This window comes from Halichoerus grypus, chromosome 15 (genome assembly GCF_964656455.1).
Source record: "Halichoerus grypus chromosome 15, mHalGry1.hap1.1, whole genome shotgun sequence".
Taxonomy (NCBI): Eukaryota; Metazoa; Chordata; class Mammalia; order Carnivora; family Phocidae; genus Halichoerus; species Halichoerus grypus.
In genome coordinates, this window is record NC_135726.1 from 58,814,288 (window position 1) to 58,838,683 (window position 24,396).

The 24,396-nt window shown below is 46.3% G+C and overlaps 2 protein-coding genes across 11 annotated transcripts in view; both read left to right on the forward strand.

Moving 5' to 3' along the window:
* Window positions 1–3: 3 nt before the first annotated feature.
* ZNF470 (zinc finger protein 470) lies at window positions 4–17,739 on the forward strand. Its single transcript, XM_078062423.1, has 6 exons — window positions 4–475; window positions 3,101–3,233; window positions 3,962–4,050; window positions 10,514–10,640; window positions 10,814–10,909; window positions 13,159–17,739. The coding sequence occupies exons 3-6, from the start codon at window positions 3,991–3,993 to the stop codon at window positions 15,030–15,032; spliced, it is 2,157 nt and encodes a 718-aa protein (XP_077918549.1). The 5' UTR covers window positions 4–475; window positions 3,101–3,233; window positions 3,962–3,990; the 3' UTR covers window positions 15,033–17,739.
* The window catches only part of ZNF71 (zinc finger protein 71), a 26,264-nt gene continuing 15,053 nt past the window's right edge, over window positions 13,186–24,396 (forward strand). Inside the window, exon 1 of one of the 10 annotated variants that reach the window (XM_036077285.2) lies at window positions 13,186–13,322. The gene's annotated coding sequence lies outside the window, so the exon portion shown is untranslated. Of the gene's footprint in view, window positions 13,323–20,164; window positions 20,396–20,831; window positions 20,906–20,989; window positions 21,070–21,148; window positions 21,312–21,334; window positions 21,542–22,131; window positions 22,260–24,396 lie in introns of those variants that run through there. The other 9 variants (XM_078062427.1, XM_036077284.2, XM_036077280.2 and 6 more) reach the window with 9 other exon arrangements.

The window sequence follows — 24,396 nt, forward strand, 5'->3', positions numbered from 1 at the left end:
ATTTGGGGCACGCAGAGCCGGGGCTGAGAGGCTTCTGGGCGGCTCTGTTCCGCGCCGGCGGGCCTCTACAGGGGGCTGAGGGTAGCGGTCCCCACCCGCAGCTGGGGGGAACCAAGCCGGGCAGCGCGCCGCCCGGTCTGGACTACCCTCCCCAGGGGCCGTGGCGGCGGAGGACACGCCTACTTCCGGCGGGGAGCGGGAGTGCCGGCGACAGCGGGCGGGCGGCTGTCCAGAAAGCCGGTCCGCTCGGGAGCCGCAGCCGACGGCCTGATTGGGAGGTGGGGCCGCGCGCGTCCGGCAGCCCGTGGGCGGCGGGGCGTGCGGGAACGGATGACGGCGCGAGGCCGTGCTCCGGACAGCCTCCCGAGGGGGGCCAGCCCGGCGCGCTCCCGCGGCCGCCGCCGCCGCCGCGAGCCCGGCGCGGGCCCGGTTGGGGCCGTGAGGCTGGAGGCGCGGACCGGGGCTGAGTGCACAGGTAAGGGTGTCCGGTGGCTGGGGCGCGGCGGCGCGAGTGCCGGAGGAGGGCGTCCCCGGCCGCGGGGGCCGGCGGACCCAGGAGTCCAGAGTCGGGGGGGTCCCTGCGCCCGGAGCGTGAGGCTGACCTGTCCAGAGAGCCGGGGGATGGGGTCCCTGGGCCTGGAGCGTGAGGCTGACCTGCCCAGTGAGTTGGGGTGGGGGGGGGTGGTCCCTGGGCCCGGAGTGTGAGGCTGACCTGTTCAGAGAGCCGGTGGATGGGGTCCCTGGGCCCGGAGTGTGAGGCTGACCTGCCCAGTGAGTTGGGGTGGTGGGAGGTGGTCCCTGGGCCCGGAGTGTGAGGCTGACCTGTCCAGAGAGCCGGGGGATGGGGTCCCTGGGCCCGGAGTGTGAGGCTGACCTGCCCAGTGAGTTGGGGTGGTGGGAGGTGGTCCCTGGGCCCGGAGCGTGAGGCTGACCTGTCCAGAGAGCCGGGGGATGGGGTCCGTGGGCCCGGAGTGTGAGGCTGACCTGCCCAGTGAGTTGGGGTGGGGGGGTTGGTCCCTGGGCCCGGAGTGTGAGGCTGACCTGTCCAGAGAGCCGGTGGATGGGGTCCCTGGGCCCGGAGTGTGAGGCTGACCTGCCCAGTGAGTTGGGGTGGGGGGAGGTGGTTCCTGAGCCCGGAGTGTGAGGCTGACCTGTCCAGAGAGCCGGTGGATGGGGTCCCTGGGCCCGGAGTGTGAGGCTGACCTGCCCAGTGAGTTGGGGTGGGGGGAGGTGGTTCCTGAGCCCGGAGTGTGAGGCTGACCTGTCCAGAGAGCCGGTGGATGGGGTCCCTGGGCCCGGAGTATGAGGCTGACCTGCCCAGTGAGTTGGGGTGGGGGGAGGTGGTTCCTGAGCCCGGAGTGTGAGGCTGACCTGTCCAGAGAGCCGGGGGATGGGGTCCCTGGGCCCGGAGCGTGAGGCTGACCTGTCCGGAGAGCCGGTGGATGGGGTCCCTGGGCCCGGAGTGTGAGGCTGACCTGCCCAGTGAGTTGGGGTAGGGGGGGTGGTCCCTGGGCCCGGAGTGTGAGGCTGACCTGTTCAGAGAGCCGGTGGATGGGGTCCCTGGGCCCGGAGTATGAGGCTGACCTGCCCAGTGAGTTGGGGTGGGGGGAGGTGGTTCCTGAGCCCGGAGTGTGAGGCTGACCTGTCCAAAGAGCCGGGGGATGGGGTCCCTGGGCCCGGAGCGTGAGGCTGACCTGTCCGGAGAGCCGGGGGATGGGGTCCCTGGGCCCGGAGTGTGAGGCTGACCTGTCCAGAGAGCCGGGGGATGGGGTCCCTGGGCCCGGAGCGTGAGGCTGACCTGTCCGGAGAGCCAGTGGATGGGGTCCCTGGGCCCGGAGTGTGAGGCTGACCTATCCAGAGAGCCGGGGGATGGGGTCCCTGGGCCCGGAGCGTGAGGCTGACCTGTCCAGAGAGCCGGTGGATGGGGTCCCTGCGCCCGGAGTGTGAGGCTGACCTGCCCAGTGAGTTGGGGTGGGGGTGGTGGTCCCTGGGCCCGGAGTGTGAGGCTGACCTGTCCAGAGAGCCGGTGGATGGGGTCCCTGGGCCCGGAGTATGAGGCTGACCTGCCCAGTGAGTTGGGGTGGGGGGAGGTGGTCCCTGGGCCCGGAGTGTGAGGCTGACCTGTCCAGAGAGCCGGGGGATGGGGTCCCTGGGCCCGGAGCGTGAGGCTGACCTGTCCAGAGAGCCGGTGGATGGGGTCCCTGCGCCCGGAGTGTGAGGCTGACCTGCCCAGTGAGTTGGGGTGGGGGTGGTGGTCCCTGGGCCCGGAGTGTGAGGCTGACCTGTCCAGAGAGCCGGGGGATGGGGTCCCTGGGCCCGGAGTGTGAGGCTGACCTGCCCAGTGAGTTGGGGTGGGGGGAGGTGGTCCCTGGGCCCAGAGTGTGAGGCTGACCTGTCCAGAGAGCCGGTGGATGGGGTCCCTGGGCCTGGAGTGTGAGGCTGACCTGCCCAGTGAGTTGGGGTGTGGGGGGGTGGTCCCTGGGCCCGGAGTGTGAGGCTGACCTGTTCAGAGAGCCGGTGGATGGGGTCCCTGGGCCCGGAGTGTGAGGCTGACCTGTCCAGAGAGTTGGTGGATGGGGTCCCTGGGCCCAGAGTGTGAGGCTGACCTGCCCAGTGAGTTGGGGTGGGGGGAGGTGGTTCCTGAGCCCGGAGTGTGAGGCTGACCTGTCCAGAGAGTGGGGGCGGGGGGAGAGTCCCTGGAGCTGGACTGTGAGGCTGACCTGCCCAGAGCGCCGGGGGAGAGGGGGTGTCCCTGGTGTCAGAGTGTGAGGCTGACCTGTCCAGAGTCCCTTGACCAGGTCTAAGGCCCTGGCCCCCAGGTCATTGTGGCATGGGGCTTGCAGGTGAGGGGATGTTCACAGCCTCCTCTGGAAATGGAGAGGGGTCCCTGCCTTTCCAGGGCAAGGTTACAGAACTCTTCCCATCCTGCCTGGCACTTCTCTCTGCTGCACCCCTCTCCCTGCTACCAGAGTGAGGAGAGAGAGACAGTGGGAGGAAGCACTGCTCGCAGCCATACTGTTCTTTGCTGATTTTGCTGAGTAACACCAAATATCACATAAATATATCACATCACAAAGCGGAAACTACCTCCTTTTCACAGATAGGACACTGAAGCATGCGGAGGACAAGTAATCGCTAGTGAGTGGAGGAGCCAGGATTCAGATGCGCAACTGGCTGACTCCCGAGTCCCTTCTGTACTGACTCTCATGTAATCCCCTCTACAACTGCTTGAGGTCAGTATCCTTAACCACTTCGGACAGTTGAAAAAGTGACTGTGAGAGGGTTCCTGCGGAGTGTGAGGCTGACCTGTCCAGAGAGCCGGTGGATGGGGTCCCTGGGCCCGGAGTGTGAGGCTGACTTGTCCAGAGAGTCAGGGGCGGGGGGTGATGTCCCTGGGCCCGGAGTGTGAGGCTGACCTGTCCAGAGAGTCATGGGGGGAGTCCCTGGAGCCGGAATATGAAGCTGACCTGTCCAGAGTGCCGGGGAAGGGGTTGAGATCCCCAAACCCCCACTGAGCAAGTTTCTATTTCTCAAACTCTTTCTGATTGAAGAAACTTGGCTCAGAGTGGACAAGGGACTTCTTTAAAACTAAAGTTTTTCACAAAGCAAAATGGGTCTCTTGATGGTTTTGTTTTTTTTTTTTGGGTCCAGTCTCTGTAAGCCACATGGACTCTTTGTTGTAACAGAGGTAATACTTCCCTTCCGGGCGAGATGGCTTTTTCCAAATGTTAATGAATGGGTGACTTTGAGAGAGAGGGAAGTTGTGCTCAGCCTGAAAACTCAGAGCAGAGAAGAACCCCAGCTGTAAATTATAGGTGTCCCTGTGAGTGCCTGGATTGTGAGGGGATTTTGGGGTGGGAGTGGGGGAGTGAGAACAGAGGGAGCTGAAGGGAGGAAAGAGTTTCTAGGCAGTAATTATTAGAGTGACACAGCTTCTCAGTACTCCTTTCTCCTCTCCCAGCTCTGCCCTCTCAGGGTAAAGCCCTTCTAATGAGGAACCAGGAAGAGGAGGAGGTGATGGGAGTTGAACTTCTTAAAGCCTCGTCCCTGGTGAGTTACTATTCCCTCTTTCCCTTTTTTTTTTTTCTAAGATTTTATTTATTTATTTGAGAGAGAAAGAGAGAGAGCACATGAGAAGGGGGAGGGAGGGAGAAGCAGGCTCCCCGCTAAGCAGGGAGCCCGATGCAGGACTCGATCCCAAGACTCCAGGATCATGACCTGAGCCAAAGGCAGTTGCTCAACCAACTGAGCCCCCCTAGGCACCCTCCCTCTTTCCTTCTTTTTTTTTTTTTTTTTTTTTTAAGATTTTATTTATTTGTTTGACAGAGAGAGACACAGTGAGAGAGGAAATACAAGCAGGGGGAGTGGGAGAGGGAGAAGCAGGCCTCCCGCGGAGCAGGGAGCCCGATGCGGGACTCGATCCCAGGACCCTGGAATCATGACCTGAGCCGAAGGCAGACGCTTAACGACTGAGCCACCCAGGCGCCCCTCCCTCTTTCCTTCTTAAAATACAGTCTTGCTTTCCAGGATTTGGTAATGTTTGTTTCCTTCTGAAGTTTGTCTGCTTAAGAGTTCACCCTGGGGCCTATTTCCTCCCTTTCTGAGGAGTGATGGGGGCCATAGAGATAGACTCAAATAACCTAGTGCCCTCTCAAGAGTTTCCTCTTCTTCCTATAGCTGTTTAGTTTTCATTCAAGAAATTGACTCACTCTGAGCTTTTCCATGTGCTGTTTTTTCATAATTATGTGACAACACAGAAATACAGTCCTTTGAGAAAATTTGAGAGCCATGATCTGCCTACTTCCTAAGTAGCCATCCTGGCTTTCATAGAGCTTATAATCTGTTGGAGAAACGAAAAGGCAGCGAACATTTATTTAATACAATGTGATCAGTGCTGTAGGTATAGACTAGACTTCCTCTGGAGTAGTGAGGAAGGACCACTCATAGGCCATATGAATACCTTTGGGTGAGTTAGAAAAAGGTGTCCCTTCCTCTAGAGTGGTGAAGCTCTGTGACAGGCCACAATCTAGCAAGAGGAAATCTACTTTATTTTTAGCTCCTTTTTGCCTCCTTGGTGAGAGATCCTTGAATGGCATATAGCCTACACAGTCATACTCCCTGTTGGAGGGAGGAGGGCTTGGGAGGTGTGATTCCTGAGTTGTATCTTGAAGGAAGAGGAAGATACCTGCACGCATAGGTGAGATGGCAGGCATTTGAGCCAGCGTATGCATGACTTGGAATCATGAGCATCTTAAAATGCCAGGTAATGTTCTATATCCTTTTTTCTTTCTAGGATGAATACCATAATCTATTTAATCAGACCTTTGTTCCAAAGCTAAATTATCGCCAATGTTTTATTATTTAACTGAGATTATTGCAGTGATCATCTTTGTTGTTGAATTTTTGCCCTCATCACTGATTATTTTCTTGGACTAAATTCTAATTTTTCATTTCTTGTGGATTAAAGTTTCTCAAACTTTACTCCAGAACAGTTTTAATATTTTTACGACCTGTAGTAGACTTAAGAACTGTAATTCATGTTCTGATTAAAGTGAACTGCTAAATGAGTGTCATCAGCAAATTTTATTGTAAGAAATTATAAAATTTGATGAATAAACTTAAAAAACTTACCAAATAAAAAGTAACAGCATAGTAAAATTGTCTTTATTTTATATAAAAGACACAATGAGCAACTTATATCAAAGCAAAACACCTTTTCTGATCAGATATAATGCCACAAAACATGCACTACCAATGGAACTTGTTTCCTAAGCATTTAAACATTTTAGATGTAAGCAGTATTGTTATTTGTGAGAGGAAAATATTTTGAGAGTGGCAGAGCATGGCATAAAGATTAATAACATGACTCTGGCAGCAGACTGCCTGGGTACAATTCCTAGCTCCACTGTATACTAGATGTATTACCTTAATTTCAGTTTCCTCACCCATAAAATGGGAATAATACCAGTAGCTAATTTATAGTACTGTTGTGAGCATTAATGAGTTCATGCATTTTAAGTATTTAGAAAAGTACCTGGCACATAATAAGCACTATATAAACGTTAGCTTTGTATGCTTCTGTTTGCCTATGTGCCCATGTAGTTCTTCATACAATATATATAATACACACATTATATACACAGTATAACATACATGTGAAAAACCTACAATATGATGTTTGATGCACAAGAAACCCTAAACATCACGAGGCTTTTTATATCCAATGGAATGTTAATTTTAAAACTAATAATAACTTACACTGAATTTGGGAGAGTCCTTGTTCTGGGTAAGATGGACTGAGCATACTTTACTACCCTGTCTTTCCCACTGAAAGTTGCTATAGAACCAGAGCAGCATGCATGGAGCAGCAATTTGAGGTCTCTAAAAAGTAAATAGTAGCAGGCTGATTGGGGAAGAAACCCAAAATGCGATGTGTTTACCTTTTTTCCCCCCCCTCCCAATATCTCGTAGCATGGATTGAACAAAGCACAAAACCCAGAAGGGGGTTTTGTCATGGATAAAAAGAACTGCAGGAGAAAACCTAGTTCAGGCTCAAGAAGTAGGAAGGGGATCTAATGCTCAGAGAGGGTGGATGGAAATCTACCTTAAAAAAAAAAAGTTCTCGGGGCGCCTGGGTGGCTCAGTCGGTTGAGTGTCTGCTTTCGGCTTGGGTCATGATCCTGGGGTCCTGGGATCGAGCTCCGCATCGGGCTCCCTGCTCTGCGGGAAGCCTGCTTCTCCCTCTCCCACTGCTTGTGTTCCTTTTCTCGCTGTCTCTCTCTGTCAAATAAATAAAATATTTAAAAAAAAAAAAAAAGGTTCTCTGGGGCACTAGGGTGGCTCAGTCGTTAAACGTCTGCCTTCAGCTCGGGTCATGATCCCATGGTCCTGGGATCGAGCCTCCCATCAGGCTCCCTGCTCAGCGGGAAGCCTGCTTCTCCCTCTCCCACTCCCCCTACTTGTGTTCCCTCTCTCACTGTGTCTCTGTGTCAAATAAATAAATAAAATCTTAAAAAAAAGTTCTCTGTTTTCTTATGCCCTGAGGCAGTAGCAGTGGGGTCTGCAGAAGTCTAAAACTCTGAAGGAGGAGAAATTTTCTCTGTAATTGAAGAAGCTGTGTTCCCCAGAGGGTGGAGTAAACTCTTACTGCCTTTTTTTTTCTGCTTCTGTTCTTTCCTTGCTTGGCCCCAGGGGTGGGTACGGTCAGGGTGGCTGCACAGTAGAGCGGAATAAATAAGCCCCAGTTATCTGGCCAGAGGACTAAAAAGGGGAACCCCTAGGAAGTAGAAAACACTGGAGAGACCACAGAGAAGGAGGAGCTTTGGAAATCAACCATTTGAAGTTGTTGATGAACTCCTGGGCTCACTCTAAGTTGCTTATGCATGTGTCTGGCCCTGAAGAGCATACCATACTCCAGGAGAAGTGAACTCAGGATAGATCGCTGGCCACCAAGTAGTACACAAGTAGGACAGAGGTGAATGTCACTTCATAGGCTTTGGAAATGGAGCCTGAACAAAGCATCAACACTCTCCATATAATTTAAACAGGACATAGAGTCTCATAACATCTAAAATGTCAAGGATACTACCTAAAATTACTCAGCTTATGGAAAACCAGGGAAATTTGAATTCAGAGGGAAAAAGGTAATCACCAGATACTAACATTGATGTGACATATATGTTGGAATTATCTGATAAAGATTTTAAAGCAGCTATTATAAAAATGCTTGAGCAAGTAAACACTCCTGAAGCAAATAGATTGTCTCAGCAAAGAAATAGAAAATATCAGTAAGAAATCAAAAATACAATTACCAAAATAAGCTCACTGGATGGGCTTAGTGGCATTATGGAGATGACAGTGGAAAGAGTTAGTGAACTTGAAGGTAAATAGAAACTATCTCATCTGAACGATAGATAAAAGATTGAAGAGAGCCTCAGGGCCCTGTGGGACAATACCAAATGTTTAACATTTGTATCATTTAAGTCCCAAAAAGGAGAAAGTGAAGTGTAGAAAAAATATTTGAAGAAATAATGGCTGAAAAATTCCCAACTTTAGTGAAAGACATAAACTTGTGGATCCATGAAGCTCAGCAAACTCCAGCATGATAAACTCAAAAGAAATCTTTGCTTGGGAGCTTTATAATGGCTGCCGAAAACTATAGATAAGGGGAAAACCTTGAAACCAGCCAGAGAAAAATGATGCTTAACATACAGGGCAGCAGGGCACCTGGGTGGCTCAGTCCATTGTCTGCCTTCAGCTCAGGTCATGGTCCCAGGGTCCTGGAATCCAGCCCCACATCGGGCTCCCTGATTGGCTGGGAGCCTGCTTCTCCCTCTCCCTCTGCCCCCCCCACCTGCTTGTGATCTCTCTCTTGCTCTCTCTCTCTGTCAAATAAATAAAATCTTAAAAAAAAAAAACATATAGGGCAGCAGTGATTTCAGTTCTGTGGATTTTCTATCAGAAATCATGGCAGTCAGAAGGAAGTAGAACAACTTAAAAAGCACTCAGAGGAAGGAACTGTCAACCCAGCATTATATGTCAGGCAAAAATTGCCTTCAAAATTGAAGGTGAAATAGTTTCTCATATGAAGGAAAACTAAGAAAATTCATTGACAGATTTCTAAAAGAATTGCAAAAGGAAGTTCTTCAGATAGAAATTATAAGGAGGGAACTGGAACATCAGGAATGAAGAAAGTACAACAGAAATGGTAAATATATATGTGTAGATACAGTACACTGTTCTTCTGAGTTATTTAAAATATCTCCAAAGGGGGCACCTGGGTGGCTCAGTCGTTAAGCATCTGCCTTCGGCTCAAGTCATGATCCCGGGGTCCTGGGATCGAGTCCCGCATCGGGCTCCCTGCTCAGCGGGAAGCCTGCTTCTCCCTCTCCCACTCCTCCTGCTTGTGTTCCCTCTCTCGTTGTGTCTCTCTCTGTCAAATAAATAAAATCTTAAAAAAAAAAAAATCTCCAAAGATTGAAAGCAAAACTAATATCTTCAGCTTACTGAACAGAACAGGATTTGAACATAGTCTGGCTTCAGAGACCATGTTCTTAACTACTATAGTATATTGAAATTAGATAAAATAAAACATAAGTGAAACTTTTGTTGAAGTATTAAACCAAATATTTTCAGCTGTGCTTGGCCTCGTCCTCCTTCTATTCCTTCTTTCCTATCCCTCCTTCATTGTTGTCTTTGGTAACAGTACTTGAGCACTTAGCCAGGTACTGTGACTGTTACATTATTTAATTCTCACAATGCAGCTGTGAGGTAGCTACCAAAATTATTCCCATTTTTTTGTGTGGGGAAACTGAGGCATGTGCAGTTATTAACTTTGCCAAGATGACCTAGCTAGTCAGTGCCAGAGCCTGAATTCTTTGGAATAATCTGAGCTTTTTCTCTGGTTTTATTTACAACTGGTGTTTATTCAAAACTCATTCTTAAATGTTGATATAAGTGAAATCACAAAGTAAGAAATGGAAAATCTGCCAGCAGCCACAAAATGGATGACTGGTATCTTCTCCTGGTTAGGAAATTCAGCCCATATAACAGAACAGGTTGTGCTCATCTCATATGATCTCTTCTAATCTCAGCAGATTAGAAAAAAACCAACTTTCCAAATGTGTTTTCCTAATGCAAATATATTTTTATGTGACAAGGAAAAAGTATTGCTAGTCATTTTTTTTTCTTTCATTTTTTAGACGTACCTCTTAACATCTCAGAATACTAGGATTTCTTAGAATATATTGTGGAGGTTGAAATCATGTTCATCAGGTCAGCATCCTTCCTTGAAACTTTCCCCCACAGTCCCAAAGGAGTTAAAGAAAAGTGGTCTAGCTCCTAACATAGATAAAATATAGTTGACCTTTGAACAACATGGGGGTTGGAGGCTTTGATCCCCGCATAGTTGAAAATCCACATATAACTTTGTTCCCCCCAAACATAACTACTAATAGCCTACTGTTAACTAGAAGCCTTACTGATTAAAATATAAACAGTTGAGTAATACGTATTTCGTATGCTATGTGTATTATATGTTATATTCTTACAATAAAGTGAGCTAGAGAAAAGAATTTGTTAAAGTCATACAGAAGAGAAAATACGCTTACAATACTGTACTTATTTACTGAAAAAAATTCACATGTAAGTGGACTTGTGAAGTTCAAACCTGTGTTGTTTAAGGGTCAACTGCAATTTAGTACTTGATATTCTGTCTTCAGTCAACATTTTTTCTTAGAATATCTTCTCACCACTGTAAAATTGTAAATGTTTGAAGAGCAGAGAGTGTCTCTCATATTTTTTCTTTTTCCTAATATGTATGATATAACTAGGCAGAAAAGTTGTCCAGTAGCTAACTGTATGAGCTGGATGATTTATACCCTGGTGTAATTACTTATGCACAGTGTTTGGGGTTTTTTTTCCCCCCATAGTGTGAATAGCATAGCCCTTTACCCCTAGAGCCAGCTAAGTAATGGCATGAAGATTTAGCAAGATTATTTTTGTGTCATTTCAGGATTCAGTGACTTTCACAGATGTGGCCATAGACTTCTCCCAAGACGAATGGGAATGGCTGAATCTTGCTCAAAGGACTTTGTATAAGAAAGTGATGCTAGAGAACTACAGGAACCTGCTTTCATTGGGTAAGAGTATCTTCCTTCTCCCCATTTTGGAGTCTTTTCACCTCAGTAGTCTTTTTTATGCCTTTATCAGCATTTTCCTACAATATCCCTTTTCTCTCAATACTATTTGGATTGGGTCATAGCTCTGCAATATCCACAACCTAACCAATTTTCTTATCTTTTCTTATATGCAGGTCTTTGCATTTCTAAACCAGATGTGATTGCCTTATTGGAGCAAGGTAAAGAGCCTTGGATGATGAAAGGAGAGATGACAGGAGGCCTCTGTCCAGGTAAGTGCAGATAACTAGAGTTGGGGAAACTGTTCTCAAGATGTTTCTTCTCTAAAAAAAAAAAAAAGGTGTTCCTTCTCTGATACTTGTTGGAAAACACCTCTCAAAATCCGTCTCAAATTGCAACTTTTTGTTCTAACGCTATATTTTATTTTTTATTTATTTTTTTATTTTTTTAAAGATTTTATTTATTTATTTGACACAGAGACAGCGAGAGAGGGAACACAAGCAGGGGGAGTGGGAGAGGGAGAAGCAGGCTTCCCACCGAGCAGGGAGCCCGATGCGGGGCTCAATCCCAGGACCCTGGGATCATGACCTGAGCCGAAGGCAGTCGCCTAACCAACTGAGCCACCCAGGCGCCCCTAACGCTATATTTTAAATAGATATTCTCCACTGGTGTGACATGCCATTTTTACCTTTTCTAATTCCTGCAGATACCACAATCTGTTTGTGATCTCTATTATCTTCTATGAAGTTTACCTAGTTCTCAAGTACCATGTATAATCATCTCTGATGTTCAATATTTCTGAATTCTTCAGATAAATTTATGTTTAGTTTTTTGAACTGGTTTAAATATTTTCTTTAATGTGAGCTTATCAGGTTAACAATTATTATAGTTATGCTCTTCCCTTTGCTTTTAATTATTTTTGTCTTTAGTGTTTGTTTTGTTACTGATTTTGGCTTTGTTGTTTATGTCTGGGTTTTTTTTCCCCTTCATACCATCTCAGTCCTTGAATTGAAAAGGTTTTTAGTCCTACAAGTTGTTAACAACCCTTATGTCTTGATATATTTTTAAATCTGTATTTTAAAATTCATCCACTTGGGGCACCTGGGTGGCTCAGTCGGTTAAGCATCTGCCTTTGGCTCAGGTCATGATCTCAGGGTTCTGAGATCAAGCCCCGCATCAGGCTCTCTGCTCAGCAGGGAGTCTGCTTCTCCCTCTCACTCTTCCTCCATGTTCTGTCTCAAATAAAATAAAATGCATCCATTCAAAACATCGTCATTTGATTCTCATATAAAAGATGAATAAATTAGGTAACTAACATTACTTCCTTTCTCTTTGTTCATCATCTCCCCACTTTTGTTGTACTCATTGGGATTTTTGGCCCACTTTATTTTTTTTTAATTAATTTATTTTTTCCCTGCCTTGCTTGAAAGCTGTTTTTTTTGGTATGAAAGCTAGATAAGAGTTTATAGATTATATATTACAGCGGAATCAGCCTCAAGTGAGATGGCTACAGTTTATTCTGTAGCTTGTAGTATGGATTTTTCCTGCTTCCAGTTCTCATAGGTTCAAGAAGAGGATGTTGGTAGGTCACTTATAGCCCTAATGGTGTACATTAGTAAATAAGAAATAAGAAAAAATATAAATAAGCATCCAACTCAAGATATTAGAAAAAGAACAAAAAGAGTCTAAGGAAAACTAAAATAAGTTATGTATAGTGACTTACACTGCTGGAGATAAAAATAGGAATAAATGAACTAGAAAATAGTAGATTTAATGACAATCAAATTGGTGCTTTTTTAGAAAACCAATAAAATATATAAACTGTCAAATATATAAACAAATGAGAGAAAACAAAAGAAATAATAGTAACCATTGATGCATAAGTATTTAAAAGAATCATATATAAAAAAAAGAATATGAATCTATTTTCCTCAATTTTCTGTAAATAATTTGAAAACCTGGATGAGATGGGTAATGTTTTAGGAGAATATAAATTACTGCAACTGACACCAGAAGAGATAGAAAATTTAAACAGACTGGTTACCTTTGAAGAAATGTAGAAAGTTATCTTAGAACTGCCTCCCCCAAGAACAGAAGCAACAACGCCGAATAGTTCCACAAATAAATTCTGTAAAACCCGTAAGGAAAAATATCAACATTGTTTAAAATGTTCCATGACAGAAAATAAAAAAGAGAAATTTAAAAAATTGTGTTTATGAAGACAACATAACACTTGATGCCAAAATCTTACTGAAATAGCATCAAAAAAGGAAAATACAGACAAATCTCAATTATGAATATTGGTACATAATTTTAAATAAAAAGTCATATTGAAATAATACACCAGAGGCCAGGAGGGTTTATTCCAAAAATGCAAAGATGGTTGCATTGCCTGACTTTATATAACTATTGTCAAAGATCTCTGTGGTCTTCAATAACTGATTCACATGGTTTCACTTTGGAAGTTTCCATTCTTCTAGCCTTAAGTAAAGGAGACATTTGCTTTCTTAATATCTTTCAGACTTGGAATATATTTGGATGACCAAGGAATTATCTCCAAACCAGGGCATTTATGGAGAAAAATTATCCCAGGCAATGATAATGGAAAGACTTCCAAGCTATGACCTTAAATGTTCCACATTAGGGGTAAACTGGAAATGTGAAGACCTGTTTACGAGGGAGCTGGTAAGTCAGAAGACACACTTTAGTCAAGAGACAGTCACTCATATAGATACCCTTATTGAGAAAAGAGACCGCTTTAACAAATCTGGGACAGTTTTTCATCTGAAAAGATTATCTTATCTAAAGCAGGTATTTCCCATCGAAGAGAGAATATATAATTTTGACACAGATAAGAAAAGTTTAAAAACACATTCATTTGGTAAAAAACACAAGCAAGTCTATGGAGAAAAGAAACTTTTGCAATGTAATGACTGTGAGAAAACTTTCAGCAAAATCTCAACCCTTACTCTTCATCAAAGAATTCATACCGGAGAGAAACCCTATGAATGTATTGAATGTGGGAAAGCCTTTAGTCAGAGTGCCCACCTTGCTCAACATCAGAGAATACATACTGGAGAAAAACCGTTTGAATGTACTGAATGTGGGAAAGCCTTCAGTCAGAATGCTCATCTTATTCAACATCAGAGAGTTCATACTGGAGAAAAACCTTATCAATGTAAGCAGTGTAATAAAGCCTTCAGCCAGCTTGCACATCTTGCTCAACATCAGAGAGTTCATACTGGAGAGAAACCCTATGAATGTATTGAATGTGGGAAGGCTTTTAGTGATTGTTCATCCCTAGCTCATCATCGAAGGATTCACACTGGAAAAAGACCATATGAATGTATTGACTGTGGGAAAGCTTTCAGGCAGAATGCTTCTCTTATACGCCATCGGAGGTATTATCATACTGGAGAGAAACCGTTTGATTGTATTGATTGTGGGAAGGCTTTCACTGATCACATAGGCCTTATTCAGCATAAGAGAATTCATACTGGAGAGAGACCTTACAAATGTAATGTGTGTGGGAAGGCTTTTAGCCATGGCTCGTCCCTGACTGTACATCAGAGAATTCATACAGGAGAGAAACCTTATGAGTGTAATATCTGTGACAAAGCCTTTAGCCATCGTGGCTCACTCACTCTTCATCAAAGAGTTCATACCGGAGAGAAACCCTATGAATGTAAAGAATGTGGGAAAGCGTTTCGGCAGAGCACACACCTTGCTCATCATCAGAGAATTCATACTGGAGAGAAACCTTATGAATGTAAGGAATGCAGCAAAACTTTCAGCCAAAATGCGCACCTTGCACAACATCAGAAAATACACACTGGAGAGAAACCTTATGAATGTAAGGAATGTGGTAAGGCCTTCAGTCAAATTGCACACCTTGTTCAACACCAGAGAGTTCATACTGGTGAGAAGCCTTATGAATGTATTGAATGTGGGAAGGCCTTTAGTGACGGTTCCTATCTTGTTCAACATCAGAGACTCCACACTGGCAAAAGACCATATGTGTGTCTTGAATGTGGAAAGGCATTCAGACAGAGAGCATCCCTGATTTGTCACCAGAGATGTCATACAGGCGAGAAACCTTATGAATGTAATGTTTGTGGGAAAGCCTTTAGCCATCGTAAATCCCTTACTCTACATCAAAGAATTCATACAGGAGAAAAACCTTATGAGTGTAAGGAATGTAGCAAAGCCTTCAGCCAGATTGCCCATCTTACACTTCATAAGAGAATTCATACTGGAGAAAGGCCCTATGAATGTAAGGAATGTGGGAAAGCCTTCAGGCAGAGTGTACATCTTGCTCATCATCAGCGAATTCATACTGGAGAGTCATCCTCAATTATTCCCTCCTCCTCACCCCCATTCCACCAAGTCCTCTAGATTCAATCTTCTAAATGCCTCTAGGATCTGTCCACTTTTGTCCAGTGTATGTCCCATCATCATAGTCCAAGATGAACCCATCTCATTTTTATTCTTACCATAGTGTTAACCATTATCCCTCTTGCTCCCCTCAAGTGCATTTTTAACACTGTAGCCAGCTTAACTTTTTAAAAATAAAAATCTATTTTACTTTCCCATTTAAAACATTTATCTTTAAGAATATGTTAGATAGTCCATTTAAAGGGCTTAGCACACAACCCTTGACATACAATTAGTGCCATTAAGGTAAAGGTTTCCTTGCTGCCATGTTCAGCTGTATGTAAAATCTAGTAGGTTAAGACTAAGAAACCTGTACATTTTAGAGAAGACAAAGGACTCTTCTGCTTCCCCAGGAGGTAGAAAAATGAACACATTCAGAACGGAAAGATTCTGTGATGAACAAGGTCACATGTTGGCTTACCACGCCCTGTGTATGACTAAATACAAGGACTTGTAGCATTGCTGATGAGGGACTCTCACTTTGCCTGGCGCTTAGAAGTTAGAATAGGCCACTTAGAACAAAGGCATTTGGTAGAATGTAGGATTAGCCAGATACTAAGAACAAACTAAAGTCAGCAAGCTAGAAAACTTGAATAGATTAATAGCCATGAAATAACCAGAAAAAGGTAGTTTAACACTTTCACCTGTAGAAAAGCACAGACAATTCCTGTGATGTTTGAATTCTTCTAGAGCATAAAATAAATACAGTAAAGCTGCCCATCTTACTCTATGAAACTGACAAGACTGGTACCAAAACAAAAACATATGTTGCAGTTAGCTTATGAATGTAGATCTTAAAACTTAAGCTCACTTTTTAAATATTAAAAAGTAGAGTAAATGGAAAGCTAGACCTGTCTTTGTATAGAAAGAGTCTGGCAAAGATATTCCTCCCTGTGTTAAATATGTAAATTTATTGATAGTCCAGTAAAAATCCCAATATATTTTTAAGTTGACGAGCTGATTCTGACCATCTGTAGAATATAGAATTGTGGTATAGTAAGGAATGTAGTACTCACTCACTTAACATTAACTGAGCATTGACTAATGTGCCAGGCCGTGTTTTTAGGTGCCGGGGATACAGCAGAGTGCAAATATGCAAGTTTTTGCCCCGACAGACCTAGTGGGGGAAGACAGACAAAGTTGAAATACATACTATGTTGTAAGTATGCAATATGTACCACGATGAGAACTCACCGAAAGAGGGAGCTAGGGAGTGATGGCAAGGAGTGCCTTACTATTCGCAGAACATACGGGCATTAGAAGCAGGGAACTGTCACATAGAGCGGGCATAATGAGAATAGTCATTTTAGTCCTAAGGTAGATAATTATGCTTTCAGTGTTGCAGGAAGAGAGAATTGAGTGTTTAAGAAGGATCATGAGAGTTCTCTTCACTCTTTATCAATAGTGATTTTGGGTCTGGTGGAGGGTTTTTTGTTTGTTTATGTTTTTTTGTAACAGCCTTAATGAGATATAATTCACATACCATAGAATTCACCCATTTAAAGTATACAATTCAGTGACTTAGTATGTTCAGATTTGTGCAACCATTACCACATTTCATTACCTAAAAAAGAATACCCACGCCCCTGGAGGAGTACTCTTACTTGGAGCACACAGTGCTTTTGGGGTTCTCTCTTGACTGTTACCTGTGGCAGCATGGTAGGCCATGTGAGGGGATCTCTTATCCAGAGGGCATGAGTAATAGAAAATGGAGCTTTGGGGCTTTCTTTACTTTGGGATAGAGACTAGGGGATGGGTCGTCCTATTAGACTCCCCTTACGTATGATAAAAAGGATTTTTCATTGCAGTGGGGGGAAGATGGATTAATCAAGTGGTGTTGGGACACTTAGCTCTATGGAAAGACAGGACTATACCTTGTACACTAATGAAGCTCTGAAAGATCAAAGATCTAAGTACAATATTAAAGTACAAGAAAAACAATATAACTTTGAGGCAGACCTTCTTAAGTATTACCCATAACCCAGGAGCTGACATTAAGATAACATTTATGTGTGGAAAATATCAAAGTCAAATATACAAATATGAGATTGAAAGAAAATGTTTGCAAACCAACATAACAAAGGATAATAATCCCTGATATTCAAAGCATTATTACAAATAAATAGTAACACCGGGAATTCAGTAGAAAAAATGGACACAGCTAATGGCCAGTTCAAAGAAGATGAAAAAACAGCTAATGGAAATGACCCAGTATCACTAGTAATCAAGGAAATGCAAAATAAAGTGATGTTAATCTACTTTTTTCCCCCAATGATTTTAAATCATAGAAAAGTGATTATATCTAGTCACTGTGTCAAAAACAAGACAATTCCACTGTCGGTTATATAAATTTATGTGTGTATATACCGTTTGAATCATTATTCTTCAAAAACCAAAGTGTACAAAGGTAGGTAAATGTATAATGGCAAAAATAATTTTTAACGGTGAACTCAACTCTATTAGAAACTGTTAGGGTACTGGGTAAATGGGTAAGTTAATTATGGTATATGCATTCAATAGAATTACATGCAGCTGTTGAAAAAAGAAGTATAAATGTGTATATAGCCATAGAAGGATAGTTGTATTACACTAAATGAAAAACATTTTCAGTCTGTGTTCTAATATAAACTCATAGTTGTAATATCAAAAATAAAACTTAAAATATATATTTTTCTGTTTTTCTCTGCCCTGTTTTCCATGCTTCCTCCCTTTGAGTACACCATCTCTTTTTTTCCTTTGAGCAACTGACATACTGTACTATATGGCTTTGATGGTCTTGGCTAATCAGATTCTCTCTGGAGTTTGAGAGGCAGTTGGGTCTGTATCATCCAATGGCAGCTCCCTAAAGGGATGACACTGGTGTTCTCATGGCTGAGATCTTTGGGGTCACTCTAGTTTTTGTGCTTTCTAAGGCTGTAATTCCTCGAACTACCTGCTATTCTTCCAGTACTTCATTTTTTACCTACATTGCTCATTTGCTTGCAGTTAAAGAAGCTTAACCAATACAGAGTTTGGTATGAAGATTAGGTGATAGGCCATAGAATCTTTGGAAAATTTGAGGTATTAGGGATTGGTTTTTAGGTGAGATGGAGCAAGTAAGACTCCCGTTTCTTTTCTAGCCTAAGAAAGTGAGAGCTCACGGTGTGCCCTGGGTAAACATAGAAGTAAATTATTATTTGTAGTCACCTGAAATGAGTAGAGGTCAGGATCCTGGATTATGGCAGTTTAAAGAGAAAGAGGAATGCTAAGTCCAAAGAGTGTATGTGATGCTGGTGGGGTCTTTGGAAAGTGACTAGGTCATGAGGGCAGAGTCCTCATGAATGGGATGCCACCCCAGCTCATGGAGTAGAGGGGGCCACACCCCATCCTTGTGTCCTCCTGAAAACCAACTCCACACCTGGCGTGTGCACTGAGAGCCTGTAATATTGGTAATGCTGTCTGACAGGTCCTCTCTCTCTCTCTACCTGAAAGTGGGATGTCCCCTATCTGGCATCTCTGATGCTCAGGGCATCCCCCAAAAGACAAATTGGCTCTGATCTCCTCCTGCATTTTTGGGGCTGGGTCATTTGTGGATTATTCAAATAAAAATGAACCCCATCATAGAAGCAGTACTCGTGAGTTAGGAATGCATAAGACATCCTAAGGTATGGGCAGAGGTGCAGGGCACCTGGACCCACAGACCTGCCTGAGCATCACCAAAGTCCCACCTGCTGGCTGGTATGGATCCTGATCAGGGGCTCTGGAAGAAACAGGCTCAGCCTGCAGCCCCCACAGTTCCTCCCAGGCTACCCTGTCCTGGATCCATTTACCCTTCACACACACACACACACAAAGACAGCAGCAGCAGTGGTATTTCTGCATTGAAGGAACCAGGTACCTGCCTTGGTACCATCTGGTTCCCAGAGCTTCTCCTTCAGGGAAGAGGAAAGGCAGAGAGTGTTAGCCCCCAGCTGTTAGCCTTTGGGTGAGGTCGGGATGGTGACTGTGCCCAGAAGAGGAACTTCAGACCCTCAGGGCCTTAGGGCTTGGTCAGCTCTGGAACAGCCTCTAGTCCCACCTCCCTAGGTGCCTTAGTTTGGGAGGGCTGTCATAATGAAATGCCACAGACTGGGTGACTTAACTATAGAAATGTGGTTTCTTACAGTTCTATAAAATTGAGGTGTGGGCAGGGTAGGTTTCTTCTGAGGCTTCTCTCCTTGGCTTGTAGATGGCCACCTTCTCTCTGTGCCTTCATGTGGTCATCCCTCTGCTGTCTGTGCCCTAACTCTTCTTATCTCGTAAATTGCTGGTAGGGGTGTAAGATGGCACAGCTATTCTGGGAAACAGTGTGGCAGTTTGTTTAAATAAGAAAAAACTATAAATACAAATACCGTATGACCTAGAAATTGGATCCCTGGGCATTTATCACAGAGAAATAGAGATTTATGTTCACACAAAACCTGTCATAAGGAAACAACAGTGAAAGGGCAATCTACGGAATGGGAGAATATTTGCAAACCAAATATCTGATAAGGGTTAATATCCAAAATATATGTGATTTTACCACAATGAAAAGAAAAAAAAAAAAAAAAAACAAACATCTGGAATAGCCCCAAAGTGGAAACATCCCAGATGTGATACCCAAATTGTGGTATGTCAATACCATGAGATAGAATTTGGTAATAAAGTAATAAACTGATAGGTATAACAACTTAGATAAATCTCGAGAATTATGCTGAATGGGAAATAAAAAGCCTATTGTATAACATTTTTGAAAAAATTATGGATGCAGAGAACAGATTATCGATGGGGTTACGGAAGGATGAGGTCTGGAGGAAAAATGGGTGTGGTTATGAAAGAGCCATATGGAGGAACCTAGAGGTGATGGAAATATTCTGTATCTTGGCAACATCTACACCAATATCCTAATTCTGATATTGCAAGATGTCATTGTTGGGGACAACCAGATGAAGGATACAGGGGATCTTTCTGTATGGTTTCCATTTTATTTTGTGCAACTGCACGTGAATCTACATTTATCTCAAAATAAAATATCTGGTTAAGAAATCATGAGTCACCACCTAAGATTATCTAGCTGATTTTTGTATTTCTGTGGTCATTCATTCAGCAAATGCTTTTGTACCTGGATTCCAGGTTTATGGGGTAAGAGGGTCCCAGCCAGGAGACCTGGTTCCTCCCCAGCAGCCCCACTTGGCTCTTGGGTGAGCTCTGTCTGCATCGCTCTCCTCACGTGGGAAGTAGCCTGGTTGTGAGGACTGAATTGAGCTCATAAGTCATAAAATGCCAAGTACAGAAGCCGGCACGTAGGGAGCGTCGTAAGAAGGGTCAGTATTTTCTCTTACTGTGGTCAGTTGCTTCTTTGCTTGAGGGCAGATCAGCGTGAACATCAGGTTCTAGAAAGCTCTCCGGAGTTGTCCCGCAGTGTGGTCCTTAGGCCGGGCTGCAGGATGGCACAGACAAGAGTTCCTCTGCCTCTACCCAGGACCCCTCCTTTTCTGGAATTTTCCCTCCCAACTTCTTTCCTGCCCCCTCTCTTCCTCTCCCGTCTTCCTTCTCAACGCTGCTTTGCTTTCTCCTCCCTCCCTGTTCCTTCTCCCACCTCCCCCTCCTTTCCCCCCCTTCCCAGGCCTCCCCTCTCCCCCCTTCCCCTCCCTGACCCTTCGCCCCGCCCTCTCTCCCTCCTCCCTCTCCCCCTCGCTCTCGCCCGCCCTCTCCCTCACTCCTCCCCACATACACCCCGCCCTCTCCCTCACTCCTCCCCACACACACCCTGCCTCGTTGGTAGCGGTGCGGCTGGGACCTCCGGGAGATGGAAGGGCGCGATCGGGTCTCGGGTGAGTTCGGCTCCGCTCGGCTCTGCTCGGCTCCGCTCGGCGGGAGGCCCGAGCGGAGGCGCGGCGCGCGGGCCTCTGGGTAGTGTAGTCCGTCCGACCGCGCAGGCGCAGTGCGGCCGGGCGGGCCCAGCGGGCGCGGGTCATTGTCCTGGCGGAGCCGCGCGGTGAGTCCGGCTGCGGGCGGGGCGGGGCGGGGCGGGAGGAGGGGGAGGGGCGGGGCCCCTCCCTCCGCTCCCCCTGCGCGCGCAGACCCTCGCCCGGGGGAGGGGGCGTGCGGACTGCGGGCGGGGAGGGGCAGGGGAGGGCTGGAGGGCTGTGGAGAGGGGCTCCGGTCGGAGAGGAGGCGGATCGGTGTGCCTGACCGCGTGTGCGCCGGCCCTGCGATCGTGCCCGTGTGTAAGTCCGAGTGAGTCGGGGCGGCGCCTGCGCGCCTGCCTGTGCGGTGTGTCTGGGTGCGCACCTGCGTCCGCTCCTGGCCTGTCCACGTGTGTGCGCGCGTGTCCCCGAGGGTGCCGCCCGGCGCACCTGCGTCGGCTCCTGGCCTCCGGGTCTGTGTCTCCGGGGGTGAGGCGTGTCTCTCTGAGGCCCACCCCTGTCAGCGTGCCCACCTGTGTCTCTGTCTTCGGCCCCTGCTGGGTGGGTGTGCGTGCGTGTGGGTGTGCCCCTCCCAAAAGCATGTGTGGAGGACCGGGTTTGGCTGGACAGGTGGGCCTGGCCTGGGGCCCCCAGAGTCCCCAGCTCCTCCCAGGCCCTCCCAGACTTGCCCGGCCCGTAGAAGGCGCTGGAGGGCCTGGGAGCCTGAGGGCCAGGAAGTGTGTGGGTGACAGCATTTGGGGCTGGGGGGGTGCTCCTTCTTTTCCCGCCTCCTCCACAGGGCCTTCTTCAGGGGAGTCCTGACCCCTACCCCGTCCTGACCAGGGGTTTATTTGCTCAGGGACTGCGTATTGGGCACTCAGAGTGCTGTTCTGGGCACTTTGCTGGGACTGCCTCGCTTAGAGGCCTTCCAGGAACTCTGAGGAGGGAAGCCCTTATCACCCCCATTTTACGGATGGGGAGACTGAGCACAGAGACTAAGTCGCCCAGCTCTGTACCCCGGCATCCGGGTTCCAGAGCCCCCACGCTTAGCTCCCGACAAATGGGAAATTCTTTTTTCCTTTCAACTCATCTGAGACAAAGTTCCAGGATTTTTCCCCTTGGGATTCTCCGCTAGAAACAATGGAAGGAAGGAAATACCAGAAAGCTCAGAGGAAGAGGAGGAAGGAGGGAGCCACTGGCTTTGCGGCAGCACAGATCTCGGGCCACGCTGGGTTCAGCAGTCACCAGCCCTGTGCACGTGTCACTTTACAGGGCCACTGTGAGATCATGGGCTCCTTTTAAAAAAAAAATTTTTTTTTTTAAATTACAGTTTGTGATTCCACTGCTCTAAGGACACATGTAATCTGGGTTGGATTACATTCACCTTTTTTGATATTAGGGGTCCTCGGCTCACCGTGCCTCGCGGGTGAGCTGGCTCTGGTTCTGTCCACGTCCAGCCAAAGGAGCCAGTGTTGCTGACCTCACAGTGCAGGGCTAGGAGTCAGAGGCCGCCAGTCCAGAACGGGTAACATTTAAAAAGTTAAATCTTTTTTCAAACATTATGACAGTAATAGAAATTATTGCATCCAGGGAAACAAAAGAATACGAAAGAAGACAACGAATAACGCCTCCTTCTCATTCCCACTTTGTCCCCTCAAGGCACCACCTGGTGTCCATCATTCCATGGCCTTCCCCAGGCTCAGAAATGCTGCACAGAAACACCCCCCACCGTGTGCTGATTTGTCTTTACGCAGAGAGGTTAAAGTTGGGTATAAAACTCGGTCTAACTTGTGTTTCTCACTTAGTGACATTACAGGTGTGAGTAGATGCAGAACTAACTCCTCCTTTGTAGAGATGACCTGATCCTTCATAATACGGCCTCTCTCTTACAGATGGGTACTTATTGTTTCCAGGACTTTTTGTTGGTTGGTTGGTTGGCCTTTTGCCTCTAGGTATTGTGTTACGATAAACGTCTTTTTCTATGTTACAACCTTTTGCACAGGGCTTTTATTGCTATGGGCAGAGTCTCAGACAGGGTTGCTGGGTTATGGGGTCCGTATATTGCCAGCTCACTTTCTGGAAAGGTGAGAGACTCCCATTCCTTCAGCTGTGTGTGAGAGGGCCCATTTCTTTGTGTCTTTGCCAACACTAGAAGTTTGCTCATCTGTTCATTCCCTCTGTGTTTGGGTGTGTCCTGTGTGCTGTACATTGTCCAAGATGCCAGAGACGCTGTGCAGAAATGATCATCTCTGCTTCCCGGGGGGTTGCATTCTGGTGGAGGGAAGACAGATGAGGAACTTGAGAACACCTCTTTAAAAAGACCGTTGTCGACGATCATGTGTGCTATAGGGAGATGGTGGAAGGGGTGGGGGTTGCCACTTGAGCTCAGGGGCCTGGGGGTGGGGACTTAGTTCTCCAAGGAGGTGACTCTTAAGCTGACTGGGAGATGGAGCTAGCCATGGGAGGAGCATCCCTGAAAAGGGAGCAGCAGATGTGAAGGCCAGTGCGCCTGGGGCCAAGTGTTGGAGGGGACAGCGGAGTGGAAGGGGGATGGCCAGCAGGGGCAGACCATAAGGGCCTCGTGGGCAGCTGGGAAGACTGGATGATTTCTAATGCCGAGGGAAGCCATAGGAGGGTTTTAAGCTGGAGGACATTTTTATTGAGGGCTTGCTGCAGGCCAGACGTGGTGCTGTGGAGTCTGTGGACAGGAAGTGGTAAGAGACCCCAGCCCAGGCCTTTGTGAGCAATACTGGGGCTTCTTAGCCTCCACGCTCTTGGCAGTCTTTGCTGTGGGGCCGTCTTGTGCAGCGTAGGATATTGAGCAGCATGCTTGGTCTGCGCCCTCCAAATGCCCATAGCAGCACGCTCCCCCAAGCTGTGGCACCTACTAATGTCTCCAGACGTTGTCAAATGTCTCCTGGGGCCAAAATCACCCCCTAGGGGAGAACTGGGGTTCTAAAGGCTTCTGCCCACCTGTTCTTTATGTGTGAGTTAAAATCGCAACTTTTTGCTTGTAAAAGTGGGGGGCCCTTTGGCCTCAAAAAGACCATGGTCTTTGTCTTCATGGTTCTTACACTTTAAGAAACTCGTTTGGAGGGGCGCCTGGGTGGCTCAGTCGTTAGGCGTCTGCCTTCGGCTCGGGTCATGGTCCCAGGGTCCTGGGATCGAGCCCCGCATCGGGCTCCCTGCTCCACGGGAAGCCTGCTTCTCCCTCTCCCACTCCCCCTGCTTGTGTTCCCTCTCTCGCTGTGTCTCTCTCTGTCAAATAGATAAGTGAAATCTTAAAAAAAAAAAAATCTGTGCTAATCTATGCTGCCTGTTCAGTATTTTACTTTGTCTTTTATTTAAACTGGCTCACTGATTTTTAAAATTATTTATTTTACTTAAATCAACTTAGTTTTTTTTTTTTTTTTAAA

What these genes read in the sequence shown, in the direction of transcription:
- ZNF470 (XM_078062423.1), top strand. Translation starts at nt 3,991, where the DNA reads ATGAGGAACCAGGAAGAGGAGGAGGTGATGGGAGTTGAACTTCTTAAA. An exon ending in TTCTTAAAGCCTCGTCCCTG is followed by an intron (nt 4,051 to 10,513) that starts GTGAGTTACTAT and finishes GTGTCATTTCAG; the next exon opens with GATTCAGTGACTTTCACAGA. An exon ending in CAGGAACCTGCTTTCATTGG is followed by an intron (nt 10,641 to 10,813) that starts GTAAGAGTATCT and finishes TCTTATATGCAG; the next exon opens with GTCTTTGCATTTCTAAACCA.